The sequence below is a fragment of the Panulirus ornatus genome, chromosome 12 (assembly GCF_036320965.1).
Source record: "Panulirus ornatus isolate Po-2019 chromosome 12, ASM3632096v1, whole genome shotgun sequence".
NCBI lineage: Eukaryota > Metazoa > Arthropoda > Malacostraca > Decapoda > Palinuridae > Panulirus > Panulirus ornatus.
In genome coordinates, this window is record NC_092235.1 from 46842974 (window position 1) to 46860898 (window position 17925).

The 17925-nt window shown below is 40.9% G+C and overlaps 1 protein-coding gene across 18 annotated transcripts in view; it reads left to right on the top strand.

Annotated features, from left to right (window-relative positions):
* The window catches only part of tmod (tropomodulin), a 301351-nt gene that overhangs the window by 148572 nt on the left and 134854 nt on the right, over positions 1-17925 (top strand). For all 18 annotated transcript variants that reach the window (XR_011713467.1, XR_011713468.1, XR_011713469.1 and 15 more), the window contains one exon: positions 16196-16321. Coding sequence is in view for 15 of the 18 variants with exons in the window: in XM_071667838.1 (XP_071523939.1) it covers positions 16196-16321 (126 nt within the window). In the remaining 3 variants the exon portion in view is untranslated. The remainder of the gene's footprint in view (positions 1-16195; positions 16322-17925) is intronic.

Consider the following 17925-nt stretch of genomic DNA (forward strand, 5'->3'; position numbering starts at 1 on the left):
TTGCTCACCCTCTGCCTCATGATGCTCGACCTCCCTAACTTATATATATATATATATATATATATATATATATATATATATATATATATATATATATATATATATATATATATCACACTCTTGTGTAGATGATGGTGCTTTTCAGTATCTTATCTAAACATTTATCTTCAGTCTGTACACTAACGGTTCTGTTTTATCATCTGCAGAATATATGAAGTAAATAAAGCATAATGAGATGTGATCATTCTTAGCTCCTTTATTATTGTGTTGGGTGTCCTGGGAGGGAACAAATAGATCATTAGATTGTTAGGTGAGGTAGATTAGAGTGAAGGTGGCCGGCATGACGAGTGAAAGGCTGCCATTTGTCAGCTATTGTATGTAGATACACTGGGTACGGTGAGACGGAGGTCCGGTTAGACCGGTAGGGTGGGGAGGACCGTGACCGGAACCAAATGAGGTTGCCGGTCGAGGCGGACCATTGGTGACGGACTGCTGTGGTGGTGGGTGTTGGCCCCCAGGGACTCCGTGCGTGGGCCACCGGGGACACCCGCCTGCACCCGGCTCCCACTTACCCGACGGTGCAGTGAACTCTGCAGTACATCAAGGTAGACTATAGGACACTGTCAAGCGAGTCCTACGTGGAGTGATGGCTAGAGTGGATGACATGGTCGATCTTCGGTGGATGGCAGGGTGGATCTGATGAAGCGACTGATGATGGTTGGTTCGTCCTGCTCAGGAAATCCGGGAGATGAAGTTTCTGAGGGGTGAAGGGGCAAGGATTGGAAAGAAAGTGATGTACGGGTTAGGGGCGGGACCGTGTTCAGGAGTGGTAGCAGGAGTAAGACGTGGCTGGTGTGTGTAGTGTGGGTGAGCGAGGGAGGACAGCTGGCAATCCACACAGATCAGGAGGCGTATCTCTGCCATCAACGTTGTTTATTGACACTTTTAACAGCGTGATTAAAACCTTTGAACACAAAGATACGACCCTTGAAGACGGTACGACTCTCTAGGGCGAGATCAAATGTTTTAACTTTCTTAAACATAAGTATGCACACGGGTACAGTATTATATGTCTTTGAAAATAAGCCGAAACATATGCAGTTGGCACACACAAAATATTGTGCGGTGGTTTCTGAACAGTATCTGAAGCAGGAGTCGCTGAACCAGTCGTGCCCTAGGGCGCGTCAGCTGTCATCTCGTGAGCGGCGCTGAGACCGTTGCACCACACACAACCTTTACCTTCGAAAGTATATTCGCTTTATCTGTATTTCCTTGTGTACTTTTGGTTTTCGGTTATGATGGATATCGCTAGTAAATGCAGGGTGAACTGATAAGAATGGGCGCTGTGGTTTATCGAGCAGTGTGTGTTTGTGACGCAATCTGGTTCAGACACTGGCAGTGGAGTGGAGAGTGATTTCTAGAGAGACGTTGCGAGTCTCACAGTGTCTCTCATGAGCTGTTCGTTGTCGATATCTCTTGCGCACACCACCACTGCCAGCAGGACCCTTACGTAGTTCGAGATATTGGAGTCTTTAGGCTTTCCTTTGTCCTTTATCCACTGTCGTATTTTAACAGTGAGTATACATTTGCGGTTTTTTGATCCCTCGACTGTGTTGGTGATGGGTTGGTTGAACGTGCGTTCACCTTACGTATGACACCGTACGACCACTTATAGTATGGATGTTCTGGGATCCACTTTACTGCAGCGGACAGCAACTTACGGTTATTGTCCTCTCATTTATTTGGATAAACCAGTTTTAGATTCACGCTGGATTGTTAGCAATGTTGTGGTGGCCAGGAGGTGCGCTGTGTCAGTCTGGCTTGAGAATAATTCCTTGTCCTGAGGCGTCTCCTCCGCCCTTAGTGATATACTGGTTTGTTAAACTTCTCTCATAACGTCTACCGGACTATGAACCTGGGAACATTCATAGATCATGAAAGTAGTATGCGATACGAGTACTTATCATGCTGTCTCACAATTTGTTTACCCCTTTCGAGATAAATTCAAAAATACGGAAAAAAAAAATTTAAATGGAGGATAGGAGGGTGACGAAGACTTGTGTGCAGGTGTGGCCCTACTAGCTCATGAAAGGTTCCATGGAGGTATATCTCAGTATGCTTAAGAGACTGTACAGCAAGAGACGGATGCTGATATATACACACCTTTACCTGGCGGTGGAGAGGAAAGGTTAGGAGAGAGAGAGAGAGAGAGAGAGAGAGAGAGAGAGAGAGAGAGAGAGAGAGAGAGAGAGAGTAGGTATAGCACATGCAGTATATAGGTATAATACAGGTACTGTAGTATAGTATAGTATTAGTATAGTATAGTATAGTATAGTATAGTATAGTATAGTATAGTATAGTGTAGTATAGTATAGTATAGTATAGGTAGATAAAGTTGAAGATTTTTGAGAAGAATGTTGTGGACATGGCAGGAAATAATCCAAAACTTTTTCATATATTTTCATTAGTATTGAGTTATTGTCATTTCAAGAACATCGAATCAGGCGAATGACAAGCTGAAAAGTGTCTTTAACGTGCGAGACATTATATCCACATCTCCAGTGAGATGGTATGGGGGAAGAGGTCTTGGAAAGCATTGAAGCTGCTAGAAAAGATAAAAGCAGATTCTTGAAGGACTTTGACCCTTAATAATTTTTCCCTTGTGTTGAAGATGAAAATTACGTTTGACTGGCCACTCGAAATTTCGTTCAGTATATCGGTATCGGAAGGTATAGTGCTGATGGTGTTGATTTATAGGTGTATGTATTAATGTGTAAACTTATATTTTAAACAGGCGTTAGCAACGGCCAAGGCAGTACTATCGTCATGACCTGGGACTGTTGAAGTGGTGTCCACAGTCATGTTACGCCATGTGTCCCATCATACTGTTTTTATTTCCGTTTCTAAAATCAGTTTTGGACTAAACTTACAGGACCTTGCCGCTGTGAGGACATGTGGGAAATACTTAGGGAAACAGAATTGTTTGTATGCGGCATTGATGGATATGGAGAAAGCATACGATCGGATTCATAGAGTTATCTCCCTTGTGGAGGGTCTTACGAATATATGATATTGAGGAAAAGCTACGAGAAGCAGTGGGAAGTAATCAAAAGTGTGAGGGTAGAGAGGAGGGTGAGTGGTTCCATGTGAAGGTGTGCCTGCGACAGGGGTGTTTGATATCTTCTTTGCAGATTAGACTATTTATGTTTGGGTTGGTGAAGGAGGTAATGCAAGGGTCTTCAAGAGAAGGACGAGTATGCTGTCTGTAGAGAGCGAGGGGGCCTGGGAAGTGAGTCAGTTGTTGTTGGCTGGTGGCAGATTCGAGTGAGGAACTTCAGGAGCTGATGTAAGAGTTTGGGAGAGTGTGTGAAAGGAGAAAGTTGAAAGTAAAAGTGAACAAAAGCAAGGTTATCGCCTGGTTTAGCAGGGTAGAGGGACAGGTTAGTTGGGCTGCGAATTTGAGTGGAGAAAATCTGGAAGAGGTGGAATGTTTTGGTTACCTGGGAGTGGACAAGGCAGCAGATAGAACCATGGAAGCGGAAGTGAGTCATAGGTTAGATGAGAGGGCGAAGGTTCTGGGAACTTTAAGGAATGTATAGAAAGAGAGAGTCTGTTACCTGGAAGGGTGAAAATGGGTATGTTTGAAAGTATAGTATTCCCAACCATATTGTGTGGATGCTAGGTATGGGCGGGAGATAAGAGTGTGCGGAGAAAGGTGGATGGATGTATTTAATGTTTGAGCATATTACGTGGTGTGAGGCAGTTTGATAAGTAGTGGATTAAAATGATAAGAGAGAGGTGTGGTAATAAGGAAAGTGTGGTTAAGAGAGCTAAAGAAGGTGCGCTGAAATTTTTTGTACATAATGGAGAGAATGAGTGAGGAGAAGTTGACAAAGAGGATATATGTGTCAGAAGTAGAGGGGAAAAGGAGAAGGAGAGAGACCAAAGTAGATTTTAAAGGATAGATTGCAAATCAATTTGAGTGTTCGGCCTGAACATGCAGGAGGATGAACGGTAAGCATGGGATAGAGTGAATTGGAGCGATATGGAAGGGTCTATGGGGTCTGGTTGTACATAGTTGCCGTGGTTTCGGTGCATTACACATGGCATCTAAAAAATGGATGTGAAAGAATGAGACCTTTCTTTGTTCCTGGCGCCACCTCGCTAACGAGGGAAACGAGCACACACACACACACACACACACACACACACACACACACACACACACACACACACATATATATATATATATATATATATATATATATATATATATATATATATATATATATATATATATTTTTTTTTTTTTTTTTGTCGCTGTCTCCCGCGTTTGCGAGGTAGCGCAAGGAAACAGACGAAAGAAATGGCCCAACCCACCCCCATACACATGTATATACATACGTCCACACACGCAAATATACATACCTACACAGCTTTCCATGGTTTACCCCAGACGCTTCACATGCCCTGATTCAACCCACTGTCAATCCCGGTATACCACATCGATCCAATTCACTCTATTCCTTGCCCTCCTTTCACCCTCATGCATGTTCAGGCCCCGATCACACAAAATCTTTTTCACTCCATCTTTCCACCTCCAATTTGGTCTCCCACTTCTCCTCGTTCCCTCCAACTCCGACACACATATATCCTCTTGGTCAATCTTTCCTCACTCATTCTCTCCATGTGCCCAAACCATTTCAAAACACCCTCTTCTGCTTTCTCAACCACGCTCTTTTTATTTCCACACATCTCTCTCACCCTTACGTTACTTACTCGATCAAACCACCTCACACCACACATTGTCCTCAAACATCTCATTTCCAGCACATCCATCCTCCTGCGCACGACTCTATCCATAGCCCACGCCTCGCAACCATACAACATTGTTGGAACCACTATTCCTTCAAACATACCCATTTTTGCTTTCCGAGATAATGTTCTCGACTTCCACACATTCTTCAAGGCTCCCAGAATTTTCGCCCCCTCCCCCACCCTATGATCCACTTCCGCTTCCATGGTTCCATCCGCTTCCAGATCTACTCCCAGATATCTAAAACACTTTACTTCCTCCAGTTTTTCTCCATTCAAACTTACCTCCCAATTGACTTGACCCCCAACCCTACACACACACACACACACACACACACACACACACACACACACACACACACACACATACACACACATATATATATATATATATATATATATATATATATATATATATATATATATATATATATTTTTTTTTTTTTTTTTTTTTCATACTATTCGCCATTTCCCGCGATAGCGAGGTAGCGTTAAGAACAGAGGACTGGGCCTTTGAGGGAATACCCTCACCTGGCCCCCTTCTCTGTTCCTTCTTTTGGAAAATTAAAAAAAAAAAAAAAAAAAAACGAGAGGGGAGGATTTCCAGCCCCCCGCTCCCTTCCCTTTTAGTCGCCTTCTACGACACGCAGGGAATACGTGGGAAGTATTCTTTCTCCCCTATCCCCAGGGATAATATATATATATATATATATATATATATATATATATATATATATATATATATATATTTTTTTTTTTTCTATTTTATTATACTTTGTCGCTGTCTCCCGAGTTTGCGAGGTAGCGCAAGGAAACAGACGAAAGAAATGGCCCAACCCCCCCCATACACATGTATATACATACGTCCACACACGCAAATATACATACCTACACAGCTTTCCATGGTTTACCCCAGACGCTTCACATGCCTTGATTCAATCCACTGACAGCACGTCAACCCCGGTATACCACATCGCTCCAATTCACTCTATTCCTTGCCCTCCTTTCACCCTCATGCATGTTCAGGCCCCGATCACACAAAATCTTTTTCACTCCATCTTTCCACCTCCAATTTGGTCTCCCTCTTCTCCACGTTCCCTCCACCTCCGACACATATATCCTCTTGGTCAATCTTTCCTCACTCATTCTCTCCATGTGCCCAAACCATTTCAAAACACCCTCTTCTGCTCTCTCAACCACGCTCTTTTTATTTCCACACATCTCTCTTACCCTTACGTTACTCACTCGATCAAACCACCTCACACCACACATTGTCCTCAAACATCTCATTTCCAGCACATCCATCCTCCTGCGCACAACTCTATCCATAGCCCACGCCTCGCAACCATACAACATTGTTGGAACCACTATTCCTTCAAACATACCCATTTTTGCTTTCCGAGATAATGTTCTCGACTTCCACACATTCTTCAAGGCCCCCAGAATTTTCGCCCCCTCCCCCACCCTATGATCCACTTCCGCTTCCATGGTTCCATCCGCTGCCAGATCCACTCCCAGATATCTAAAACACTTCACTTCCTCCAGTTTTTCTCCATTCAAACTCACCTCCCAATTGACTTGACCCTCAACCCTACTGTACCATTAATAACCTTGCTCTTATTCACATTTACTCTTAACTTTCTTCTTCCACACACTTTACCAAATGTGTGAGTTTTACCGGACTCTGCCTGCAAGTGGGTTACACGGCGAACGAGAATTCATCATCGGTTTAGTCGTGTTGTCGTCAGGGGACGGAAAGGAGTACAGTCTCATCGAGGACCTCAGTACGAAGGAGACCATCATTGCTTCTGCTTAGAGTGGTTTCGGAGCCGCAAGATCCAGATAAAAATTCCCTCCCTTCCCCTTTTTTTTTTCTATACATGTTCGCCGCTTCCCGCGTGGGCTAGAAACAGACGAAAAAAGGCCGCATCCACTCGCATCCATTCTCTAGCTGTCATGTGTAATGCACCGAAACCACAGCTCCCTATGCACTACCAGGCCCCAAAAATCTTTCGTGGTTTTCCCGTGTGCTTCACATCCCCTGGTTCAGTTTATTGACAGCACGTCTCCCCCTGTATATTATTCGTGTTGCCCCGTTTCTCAACTTTGAGGCTGCACTCCTTCCAGTAGCAGGGAAATGATCGACTCGCAGCGTAATCAGAATGCGGTGGAGTCCGGAAAAGCACACACACGCACTTATATATATATATATATATATATATATATATATATATATATATATATATATATATATATATATATATCCCTGGGGATAGGGGATTAAGAATACTTCCCACGTATTCCCTGCGTGTCGTAGAAGGCGACTAAAAGGGGAGGGAGCGGGGGGCTGGAAATCCTCCCCTCTCGTTTTTTTTTTTTTTTTCTCTCCAAAAGAAGGAACAGAGGGGGCCAGGTGAGGATATTCCAAAAAAGGCCCAGTCCTCTGTTCTTAACGCTACCTCGCTAACGCGGGAAATGGCGAATAGTTTAAAAGAAAGAAAAAGATATATATATATATATATATATATATATATATATATATATATATATATATATATATATATATATATATATATATATCCGCAAAGAATATGAAAATAGTACTCCAGTGCTACATTTCGTGGTACCGGTAGGATGAGTGAATACGTTCATCATTCATGAACAAGTGGAAGAGCCAGTATGAGTAATGTAGACCATGAATGAGCAAGGCTTCTGAGTGGTGGTGGGAGTGGGTTGTGAGGGCGGCCGTGGGCTGTACCCAGGGCAGATCGGGTGGGGGTTGGGGGGATGGGGAAGCTCGGCCAGCTGCCCACTGACATATGCTGCTGACGTCATGGCCCAGAACGTCCCAGGTGCGAGGGTAATTCGCAGCTGTCACGTTTATTGTTTATCCTTTAGGAAAGCTACCAGGAAATGTAGACGATTGAAGATTTTCGAAGTTAAGGGCGAAGGAAAGAGGGTTGTAGTTTCATGGTTTCCAGTGCTGCCCACGTAATATGTTTTTGTGATAATGGTACCAGTCACTGACGAAAGTCCTCACAAAGGTTGGAGTCCCTGAATGAAAAAAAAAAAAAACACGATAGAATAGAGGAAAAAGTGAGACTTAAAACGAATAAGAGGGAGAGGAAAAGTGTGAAGATTAAAGTTGAAAAATGGAGAAAGGATGTGATGTATAAGAAAACATATTGTCTATAAAAAGGATGTTTTGTAAAGAAATATATTGTCTATAAAAAGGATGTGTTGTATAAGGAAATATATTGTTTATCAAAAGGATGTGTTGTATAAGGAAATATATTGTCTATCAAAAGGATGTGTTGTATAAGGAAATATATTGTCTATCAAAAGGATGTTTTGTAAAGAAATATATTGTCTATAAAAAGGATGTGTTGTATAAGGAAATATATTGTCTATCATTGTTTAAGGGATCCGTTACATGGAGGAAGATATGTATTAACGCGTCGTTTTCGTTTCGCCTTGGCAGAATAGGTGATGAAATTCATCTCGAGTAAACGCAGCATACTGGAGGTGGGGCACTGTGAAAGAAGACTATACGACTATTATCTAGCAGGAAATAATCTGCAAGAATCTCTGTAAGAAAGACTTGAAAGTGGCAATTGTCGACCTGTCGCCAGAGTTCTATAGACGAAAAATGAAAGGAAACATAAAGTCACTTGGCAAGTATTCGAATCTCATTCAAGCACACTGATTATGAAATACTAAGTAAATGGTTCACATCGTATAACAACACAGAACCAGAATGTGCTTCTCAAGAACCAGACTTAAAGAACCACAAGAAATTATTAGAGTAGTACAGAGGAGGACAAAGTTGCTACCAGAATTGAGTTGAACTGTCCACCATGGAGGAAAGGGGTGACGTGATCACAACCTTTAAGTTTTCAAAGCAGTATGATAATGTCAACAGTGAACTGTTGTTCGAAAAATGTAGTAAAGATATGACCACCAGAGGCCATAATCTTATTTAAACAAGAAACTTATTTGAGAAAAATGTAAAGGACGTCTACAGTATTATGAGTTGTAGATAAATGAACCGAGTAATAAAATTGTTAATACTGACGGCATACATAAGTTTTAAAAGCTGTATTATCTATGCCACGTATAAAGATGTTAAACTGGAGTTTAATCTGTCTTTTAACGAAGAATGTTTCACCTCTAGTGATGGAACTCTTCGGTTGTTTCCCAATATGTGAAGAATTGAATGGCCTAAGGACAGTAACTCTAGCTTGGAAATTGTCGAGTTATGCCATTTTAAAAAAGGTTTAATTTAGAACTTAACCTGGGTAAATTTGAAGAAAACTCCACCATTGTCCATGGAATTGTATATAGTTGTCTTCCGGTAACAGAGGAGTTGAATGGCTTAAGACTGGATTTAGCCAAAATTATGCCGTTTAAAGTTTATCTTGAACAAATGAAAGCTTCGACCTTGGAACTTAAAACTGAGAATTTTGAGGACTCCGCTATTCATTGGTGTGTAAGTCCGGGAAACTTACACCGAGGAAGACACCATGGTGAAGTTTGATGTACTTTACATATTATTAATAAGTTGGGTGGCTTCTGGTGGTCACTATTGCAAGTGACCACAATTAATGTTTTTTTTTTTTCATACACACTTGCTATGTGTTTATATTGGAACTAGTATGTAATCCAAACTTACGGTAAGATTAGAGAGGGAATAATGTAAGCGTTTGTTACTCCCGCTAACTGAATATGAGAAAGGCTTCATCATGTCGTGAGCGGCATGTTGGTCCTCCAGCCTTGTTACAAGTTAACTTTTCGCTACCGCCTCCGCCACACTTTCTTCCCGCGCCAATGTAAGCCATAAATGGTCATCTGACATACATATGAGATTCTAGGACGGTGTTTCAGTTCCATTGGCGCGTGATCCATTTGTAATTGATCCACAGGTTGTTATGTCTGCAGTTATATGAAATATTCGTTTTGGGGGAAAAAAAAAAAGATGGTTTGTAAAAGAAAAAATTTGGAAAGCGAAATGTGAAATGAAGCGGGGTCGGATTGACGCTCACCCACAGCCTGTAAACACCCTGAAAACGACAGTATCACCCCTGGGTTTGATGACCCGGCCTTTGACCTGTGCCGTGAAGGTCATGTTACGTCGTGCTCAAGGAGTCACAAATATTACTTATACTACGTCAGTCAGGATCGGAAGGTGGCAGCAGGAAACTGTTAGGAATTAAGAAGAAGGTAACGGGCATTGGAGGATGACGAATTGGGAGAATGGCAGAGAGCGGTAGGGGAACGGGTAGAAAAATGATAGTGGGAGCACAGGGAGATGCAGGATGTACGGAGAATAATGGAAAGGGGAAAAACAAAGGGCACTAGGAGAGTGACAGGTAGGAGAGACAAGGGTTAGTTTAAGGGGAGAGTAATGCTTAGAAGAGGATTAGGGTTGCAAGGAGGAAAATGAAATGTGCGTTGAAAGGCGTAGCAGGGACTGTAGGGAGAGAGTTACAGGGATGAGAGTCATAGGTGACTAGAAGGGTAAAAGGGTTAGCAAGGCATGACCGAGGAGAGGGTCAAGTGGCAGTAAAGGATCAGATTGGATCAACCCAAGACTGTGCTACTTCTAGTGCTGGAGAATGTAGATTCCTTTGGACTGAGAAATTGTTTAACAATACAACCTTGCTAAAGAAACTGTGTAACCTCATCTAGGGGGAGTCTGGTAACATGTATATATACGTTATGCCGTCACCCCAAAATATATATCTATGAAAAAACACATACTGAAATAATCCGACAAACACCTGATCTGTCAACTCATTTGTAAACTCAAACTCACTAGACATACATCCTTTAGAAGCCAAACTCCCAGGGACAAACACCAGTCACTCCCCAGCTTATGCTATGGATTTCACTCACCACTGAAACACTACAAACGCTTTTTCAACTCATCCCAAGACTCATTGTACCCACGATGCAACTACCATTAAGACAGAACTTATTTGCCCTGTGACCTGTGGGTCGAGTGCTACAGGAGCATCTCTCTCTCTCTCTCTCTCTCTCTCTCTCTCTCTCTCTCTCTCTCTCTCTCTCTCTCTCTCTCTCTCTCTCTCTATCTATATATATATATATATATATATATATATATATATATATATATATATATATTTATATATTTATTTATTTATTTATTTATTGCAAGAGATCACACCAACCCGAACACCACCATCCGGTAACGCTTGTTTATCAGTGGCGTCTTAGCCGAATTTCTTCCTTGTAAATCAACTGTCCAACGTCTTCTGTCTCGTTCTTCATTTTTGTATTACCCAGACGACGTGATCATTACACGAAAGTGCATATGGGAACTTTTCGTGTTTCGTTTTCCTTTTTTTTTTTCTTCTAATTTTCCAAAAGAAGGAACAGAGAAGGGGTCCAGGTGAGGATATTCCCTTAAAGGCCCAGTCCTCTGTTCTTAACGCTACCTCGCTATCGCGGGAAATGGCGAATTGTAGTATGAATATATATATATATATATATATATATATATATATATATATATATATATATATATATATTCAAACCATTCGCCATTTCCCGCATTAGCAAGGTAGCGCCAAGAACAGAGGACCGGGCCTCTTAGGGAATATCCTCACCTGGCCCCTTCTCTGTTCCTTCCTTTGGAAAATTAAAAAAAAAAAAAGAGGGGAGGATTTCCAGCCCCCCGCTCCCTCCCCTTTTAGTCGCCTTCTACGACACGCAGGGAATACGTGGGAAGTATTCTTTCTTTCTTTCCAAAAGAAGGAACAGAGAAGAGGTCCAGGTGAGGATATTCCCTCAAAGGCCCAGTCCTCTGTTCTTATCGCTACCTCGCTATCGCGGGAAATAGCGAATAGTATGAAAAAAAAAAAAAAATATATATATATATATATATATATATATATATATATATATATATATATATATATATATATAAAATATATATAAAAAAAAAGGGCAAATGAGAGTTGGGGTGAGAGAGTATCATTAAATTTTAGGGAGAATAAAAAGATGTTCTGGAAGGAGGTAAATAAAGTGCGTAAGACAAGGGAGCAAATGGGAACTTCGGTGAAGGGCGCAAGTGGGGAGGTGATAACAAGTAGTGGTGATGTGAGAAGGAGATGGAGTGAGTATTTTGAAGGTTTGTTAAATGTGTTTGATGATAGAGTGGCAGATATAGGGTGTTTTGGTCGAGGTGGTGTGCAAAGTGAGAGGGTTAGGGAAAATGATTTGGTAAACAGAGAAGAGGTAGTGAAAGCTTTGCGGAAGATGAAAGCCGGCAAGGCAGCAGGTTTGGATGGTATTGCAGTGGAATTTATTAAAAATTTATTAAAAAAGGGGGTGACTGTATTGTTGACTGGTTGGTAAGGTTAGTTAATGTATGCATGACTCATGGTGAGGTGCCTGAGGATTGGCGGAATGCGTGCATAGTGCCATTGTACAAAGGCAAAGGGGATAAGAGTGAGTGCTCAAATTACAGAGGTATAAGTTTGTTGAGTATTCCTGGTAAATTATATGGGAGGGTATTGATTGAGAGGGTGAAGGCATGTACAGAGCATCAGATTGGGGAAGAGCAGTGTGGTTTCAGAAGTGGTAGAGGATGTGTGGATCAGGTGTTTGCTTTGAAGAATGTATGTGAGAAATACTTAGAAAAGCAAATGGATTTGTATGTAGCATTTATGGATCTGGAGAAGGCATATGATAGAGTTGATAGAGATGCTCTGTGGAAGGTATTAAGAATATATGGTGTGGGAGGAAAGTTGTTAGAAGCAGTGAAAAGTTTTTATCGAGGATGTAAGGCATGTGTACGTGTAGGAAGAGAGGAAAGTGATTGGTTCTCAGTGAATGTAGGTTTGCGGCAGGGGTGTGTGATGTCTCCATGGTTGTTTAATTTGTTTATGGATGGGGTTGTTAGGGAGGTAAATGCAAGAGTTTTGGAAAGAGGGGCAAGTATGAAGTCTGTTGGGGATGAGAGAGCTTGGGAAGTGAGTCAGTTGTTGTTCGCTGATGATACAGCGCTGGTGGCTGATTCATGTGAGAAACTACAGAAGCTGGTGACTGAGTTTGGTAAAGTGTGTGAAAGAAGAAAGTTAAGAGTAAATGTGAATAAGAGCAAGGTTATTAGGTACAGTAGGGTTGAGGGTCAAGTCAATTGGGAGGTGAGTTTGAATGGAGAAAAACTGGAGGAAGTGAAGCGTTTTAGATATCTGGGAGTGGATCTGGCAGCGGATGGAAACATGGAAGCGGAAGTGGATCATAGGGTGGGGGAGGGGGCGAAAATTCTGGGAGCCTTGAAGAATGTGTGGAAGTCGAGAACATTATCTCGGAAAGCAAAAATGGGTATGTTTGAAGGAATAGTGGTTCCAACAATGTTGTATGGTTGCGAGGCGTGGACTATGGATAGAGTTGTGCGCAGGAGGATGGATGTGCTGGAAATGAGATGTTTGAGGACAATGTGTGGTGTGAGGTGGTTTGATCGAGTAAGTAACGTAAGGGTAAGAGAGATGTGTGGAAATAATAAGAGCGTGGTTGAGAGAGCAGAAGAGGGTGTTTTGAAATGGTTTGGTCACATGGAGAGAATGAGTGAGGAAAGATTGACCAAGAGGATATATGTGTCGGAGGTGGAGGGAACGAGGAGAAGAGGGAGACCAAATTGGAGGTGGAAAGATGGAGTAAAAAAGATTTTGTGTGATCGGGGCCTGAACATGAAGGAGGATGAAAGGAGGGCAAGGAATAGAGTGAATTGGAGCGATGTGGTATACCGGGGTTGACGTGCTGTCAGTGGATTGAATCAAGGCATGTGAAGCGTCTGGGGTAAACCATGGAAAGCTGTGTAGGTATGTATATTTGCGTGTGTGGACGTATGTATATACATGTGTATGGGGGTGGGTTGGGCCATTTCTTTCGTCTGTTTCCTTGCGCTGCATCGCAAATGCAGGAGACAGCGACAAAGCAAAAAAAGAAAAAAAAAAAAAATATATATATATATATATATATATATATATATATATATATATATATATATATATATATTATGGTGAGAGGCGGGAGACCAGATTGGAGGTGGAAGGATGGGGTAAAGATTTTGAGCGATCGGGGCCTGAACATGCAGGAGGACGAGAGGCGTGGAAGGAGTATTCCTGGGGAATTATGTTGAAGGGTATTTACTGAGAGGGTAAAGGCATGTACAGAACATCAGATTGGGGAAGAGCAGTGTGGTTTCAGAAGTGGTAGAGGATGTGTGGAAGAATGTGAGAAATACTTAGAAAAGCAAATGGATTTGTATGTAGTATTTATGGATCTGGAGAAGGCATAGGTATGTATATGTGCGTATGTGGGCGTGTATGTATATACATGTGTATGTGGGTGGGTTGGGCCATTTGTCTGTTTCCTTGCGCTACCTCGCTAACGCGAGAGACAGCGACAATGTGTGTGTGTGTGTGTGTATATATATATATATATATATATATATATATATTTTTTTTTTTTTTCAAACTATTCGCCATTTCCCGCGTTAGCAAGGTAGCGTTAAGAACTGAGGACTGGGCCATTGAGGGAATATCCTCACCTGGCCCCCTTCTCTGTTCCTTCTTTTGGAAAATTAAAAAAAATTGAGAGGGGAGGATTTCCAGCCCCCCGCTCCCTCCCCTTTTAGTCGCCTTCTACGACACGCAGGGAATACGTGGGAAGTATTCTTTCTCCCCTATCCCCAGGGAATATATATATATATATATATATATATATATATATATATATATATATATATATATATATATATATATATATTATCTGTTAAAGTTATCTTTCCAGCATTGGTTGGGTAGCACCAAAAACAAACTAATAATGACCTTATTTGCTCATGCCCAATCTCTGGCTGTCATGTGCAGTGTAATGTACTGAATATATGTATTCTTGCTGTTTATTTGATTGTAACTAGTTGAAACTATATCAGAAATCGAGGCTGCTATGCAGTATGAGAATGACTTCATTTTGAGCATTGATGCTTAATAAGCAAGGGTTGTAATCATTGTGGATGCAGAACATGAATGGTATATGTGCTTGGGTCTGGGTATAACTGATTAGCTAAATACTCCGGGACTGTTATGACACCTTAAATGTGATGAGGTGAAAGGAAGTGATTGGGATATGAAAGAGAGAGGGAACTATGAAAGGAAGAATCTGCATGAGGAGAAAAAGAGAAGAGGGAAAGATTAGTCAATCAGAAGCACCTATATGCAGGACATAGAAATTTGATAAGTATATATTTTCAAAATTGGTAACTGCATCTTTTGCTCACACCTCTGCTTCCAAATAATTTCTTTTGATGGAATTTTGAAAAATTTGAATGATGGACAGGTTATTGGTCAAGTCCAGGAATAAAATGATTGGGAAGGATTAACAAGTTTCATACTTTTCATTGTTATTCTCTTATTTTTGAACTTGAAGATTTATTCATCCCTGGAAATTTTTAAACACTCAAGGCAGTTTGATGTTATCATATGAATGAATTCGGCAATGAAGATTTTGAAATGATCAAGGCAGCATGAAGTTATCCAAGCCAAAAATAACTGTCTTGTCAAAGGTTCCAGTTACCAGCATCCCATAAAAGCTTTCCTCTGATAGTCTCTGTGGCTGTTTACTTTAAACATTTGTTAGGTTTACTTTTAATTCATTATTACAAGTAAGGCAAATTCTCTTGTGTTACCTTTAGCTCTTTTGTATGCATTTATCATAATACATGACCATGGCCTGAAGTGTATAACATTGATTTCCTTACTTTTATAATTTCATTCCATTGTTTACTGATTATTTTCTAACCATCTTTAGTTTTAAGCAGTGAATGATGAAATTTTAATGAGTTTGCATATGATTTTATATATCAGTCTTGAATTTTGCTCATGTACAAGTTCCTTTTCCTGCCATTTCAATCTCTAACTTGTCCATTGATATTAAATTTCTAATCCAGATCTTATATATTCTTAGTCCATATTTGTGTCCATGTTTTTTCACACAGCCTCTGTTACCAGCAGTTTTCCATTTCTATCATCAGAGTAACCTTCATTTTTTCCTCCATGACGTCCTCTTTTATCACTGATTTTATTCTACCGCTGGCTTTTTTGCCCATCCTTTGATCATGTGTTTGAAGTCATCGCTTATCCTGACCTTTATTGTTTTATCTCTTGACCATGTTCATTCTTTAAATATCAGTTCTATTTTCTCTTCCTATAACTATCCAACTGTTTGACATTGCTCATCCATTCTTCTAAATGCCCTCATATTGATCATCCTTTCATCAGTCTGTCTGTCTATCATGTATTAATTTCATTTTACATGTATACATTACTATCTAAAATTTCTCTTTTTCCAGGACATGGCCAACACCAAGCTCTTTGGGAAAGACCTCAGTCAGTATGAGGATGTGGATATTGATGAACTCCTGGAACAGCTCTCTCCAGAGGAGCTCGAGATGCTTGCGGGAGAAGCTGATCCTGATGTAAGTATTGGGATTGGTCAAGTTGTTGTTCAGAAGTGTTTCTTCCTTTCTGAAGGAGTATTCTAGGGATCATTAATGGAATGAAAGGGAATTCAAAGGGCTGCTTGGGTTTCTGAAAATGAGGATTAGCTTGGGAAAGATAAAATCCAAAATAGCGGATAATTCCCACTGGACAGTAAGGGCTTCCATGATCATTTTTCCTCTGATTGGTAATGAAACATTTAATTCTAGATTAGATGTACAGATATTGTCTGAAAGGCAAAAGGTCTTAACATTGTTATTCACAGAGTCAATGTTCTACAGTATTTTATTCTTTATTGAGGATGTTTGATTGAGTATGTTTAAAAAGATTACTTGTATTGTGATGACAAAAAACAGTCCAAAACACATGTATCCTTCCTGGTTGAACCTCTGGTAGTATTAAGATTCTTGTGCCCCTCTTCTGCTCTCTCAACCGCACTCTTTTTATTACCACACATCTCTCTTACCTTATTATTACTTACTCCATCAAACCACCGTACACCACATATTGTCCTCAAACATCTCATTTCCAGCACATCCACCCTCCTGTGCACAACTCTATCCATAGCCCACGCCTCACAACCATACAACATTGTTGGAACCACTATTCCTTCAAACATACCCATTTTTGCTTTCCGAAATAATGTTCTTGACTTCCACACATTCTTCAAGGCTCCCAGAATATATATTATCCCTGGGGATAGGGAAGAAGGGATACTTCCCATGTATTTCTTGCATGTTGTAGAAGGTGACTAAATGGGCAGGGAGCAGGGGGTCTGGAAATCCTCTGCACCTGTTTTTTTAATTTTCCAAAAGAAGGAACAGAGAAGGGGGCCAAGTGGGGATATTTCCTTTAAAGCTCAGTCCTCTGTTCTTAATGCTACCTCACTAACTCGGGAAATGACGAACATGTATGAAGTGAAAAATGAACAGAGAAGATAGTGAAAGCTTTGTGGAAGATGAAAGCTGACAAGGCGGCAAGTTTGGATTGTATTGCAGTGGAATTTATTACAAAAGGGGGTGACTGTGTTGTTGATTGGTTGTTAAGGATATTTACTGTATATATGGATCATGGTGAAGTGCCTGAGAATTGGCAGAAAGGCAAAGGGGATAGAGGTGAGTTTTCAAATTACAGAGGCATAAGTTTCTTGAGTATTCCTGGGAAATTATATGGGAGGGTATTGATTGAGAGGGTAAAAGCACATACAAAGCATCAGATTGGGGAAGAGCAGTGTGGTTTCAGAAGTGGTAGAGGATGTGAGGATCAGGTGTTTGCTTTGAAAAATGTATGTGAGAAATATTTAGAAAAACAGATGGATTTGTACGTAGCATGGATCTGGAGAAGGCATATAGGGAGGATAGAGATGCTTTGTGGAAGGTTTTAAGAGTATATAGTGTAGGAGGTAAGTTGCTAGAAGCAGTGAAAAGTTTTTACCAAGGGTGTAAGGCATGATTGCGAGTTGGAAGAGAGGAAAGTGATTGGTTCCTAGTGAATGTCAGTGTGCAGCAGCGGTGCATGATGTCTCCATGGCTGTTTAATTTGTTTATGGATGGGGTTGTTAGGGAGATGAATGCAAGAGTTT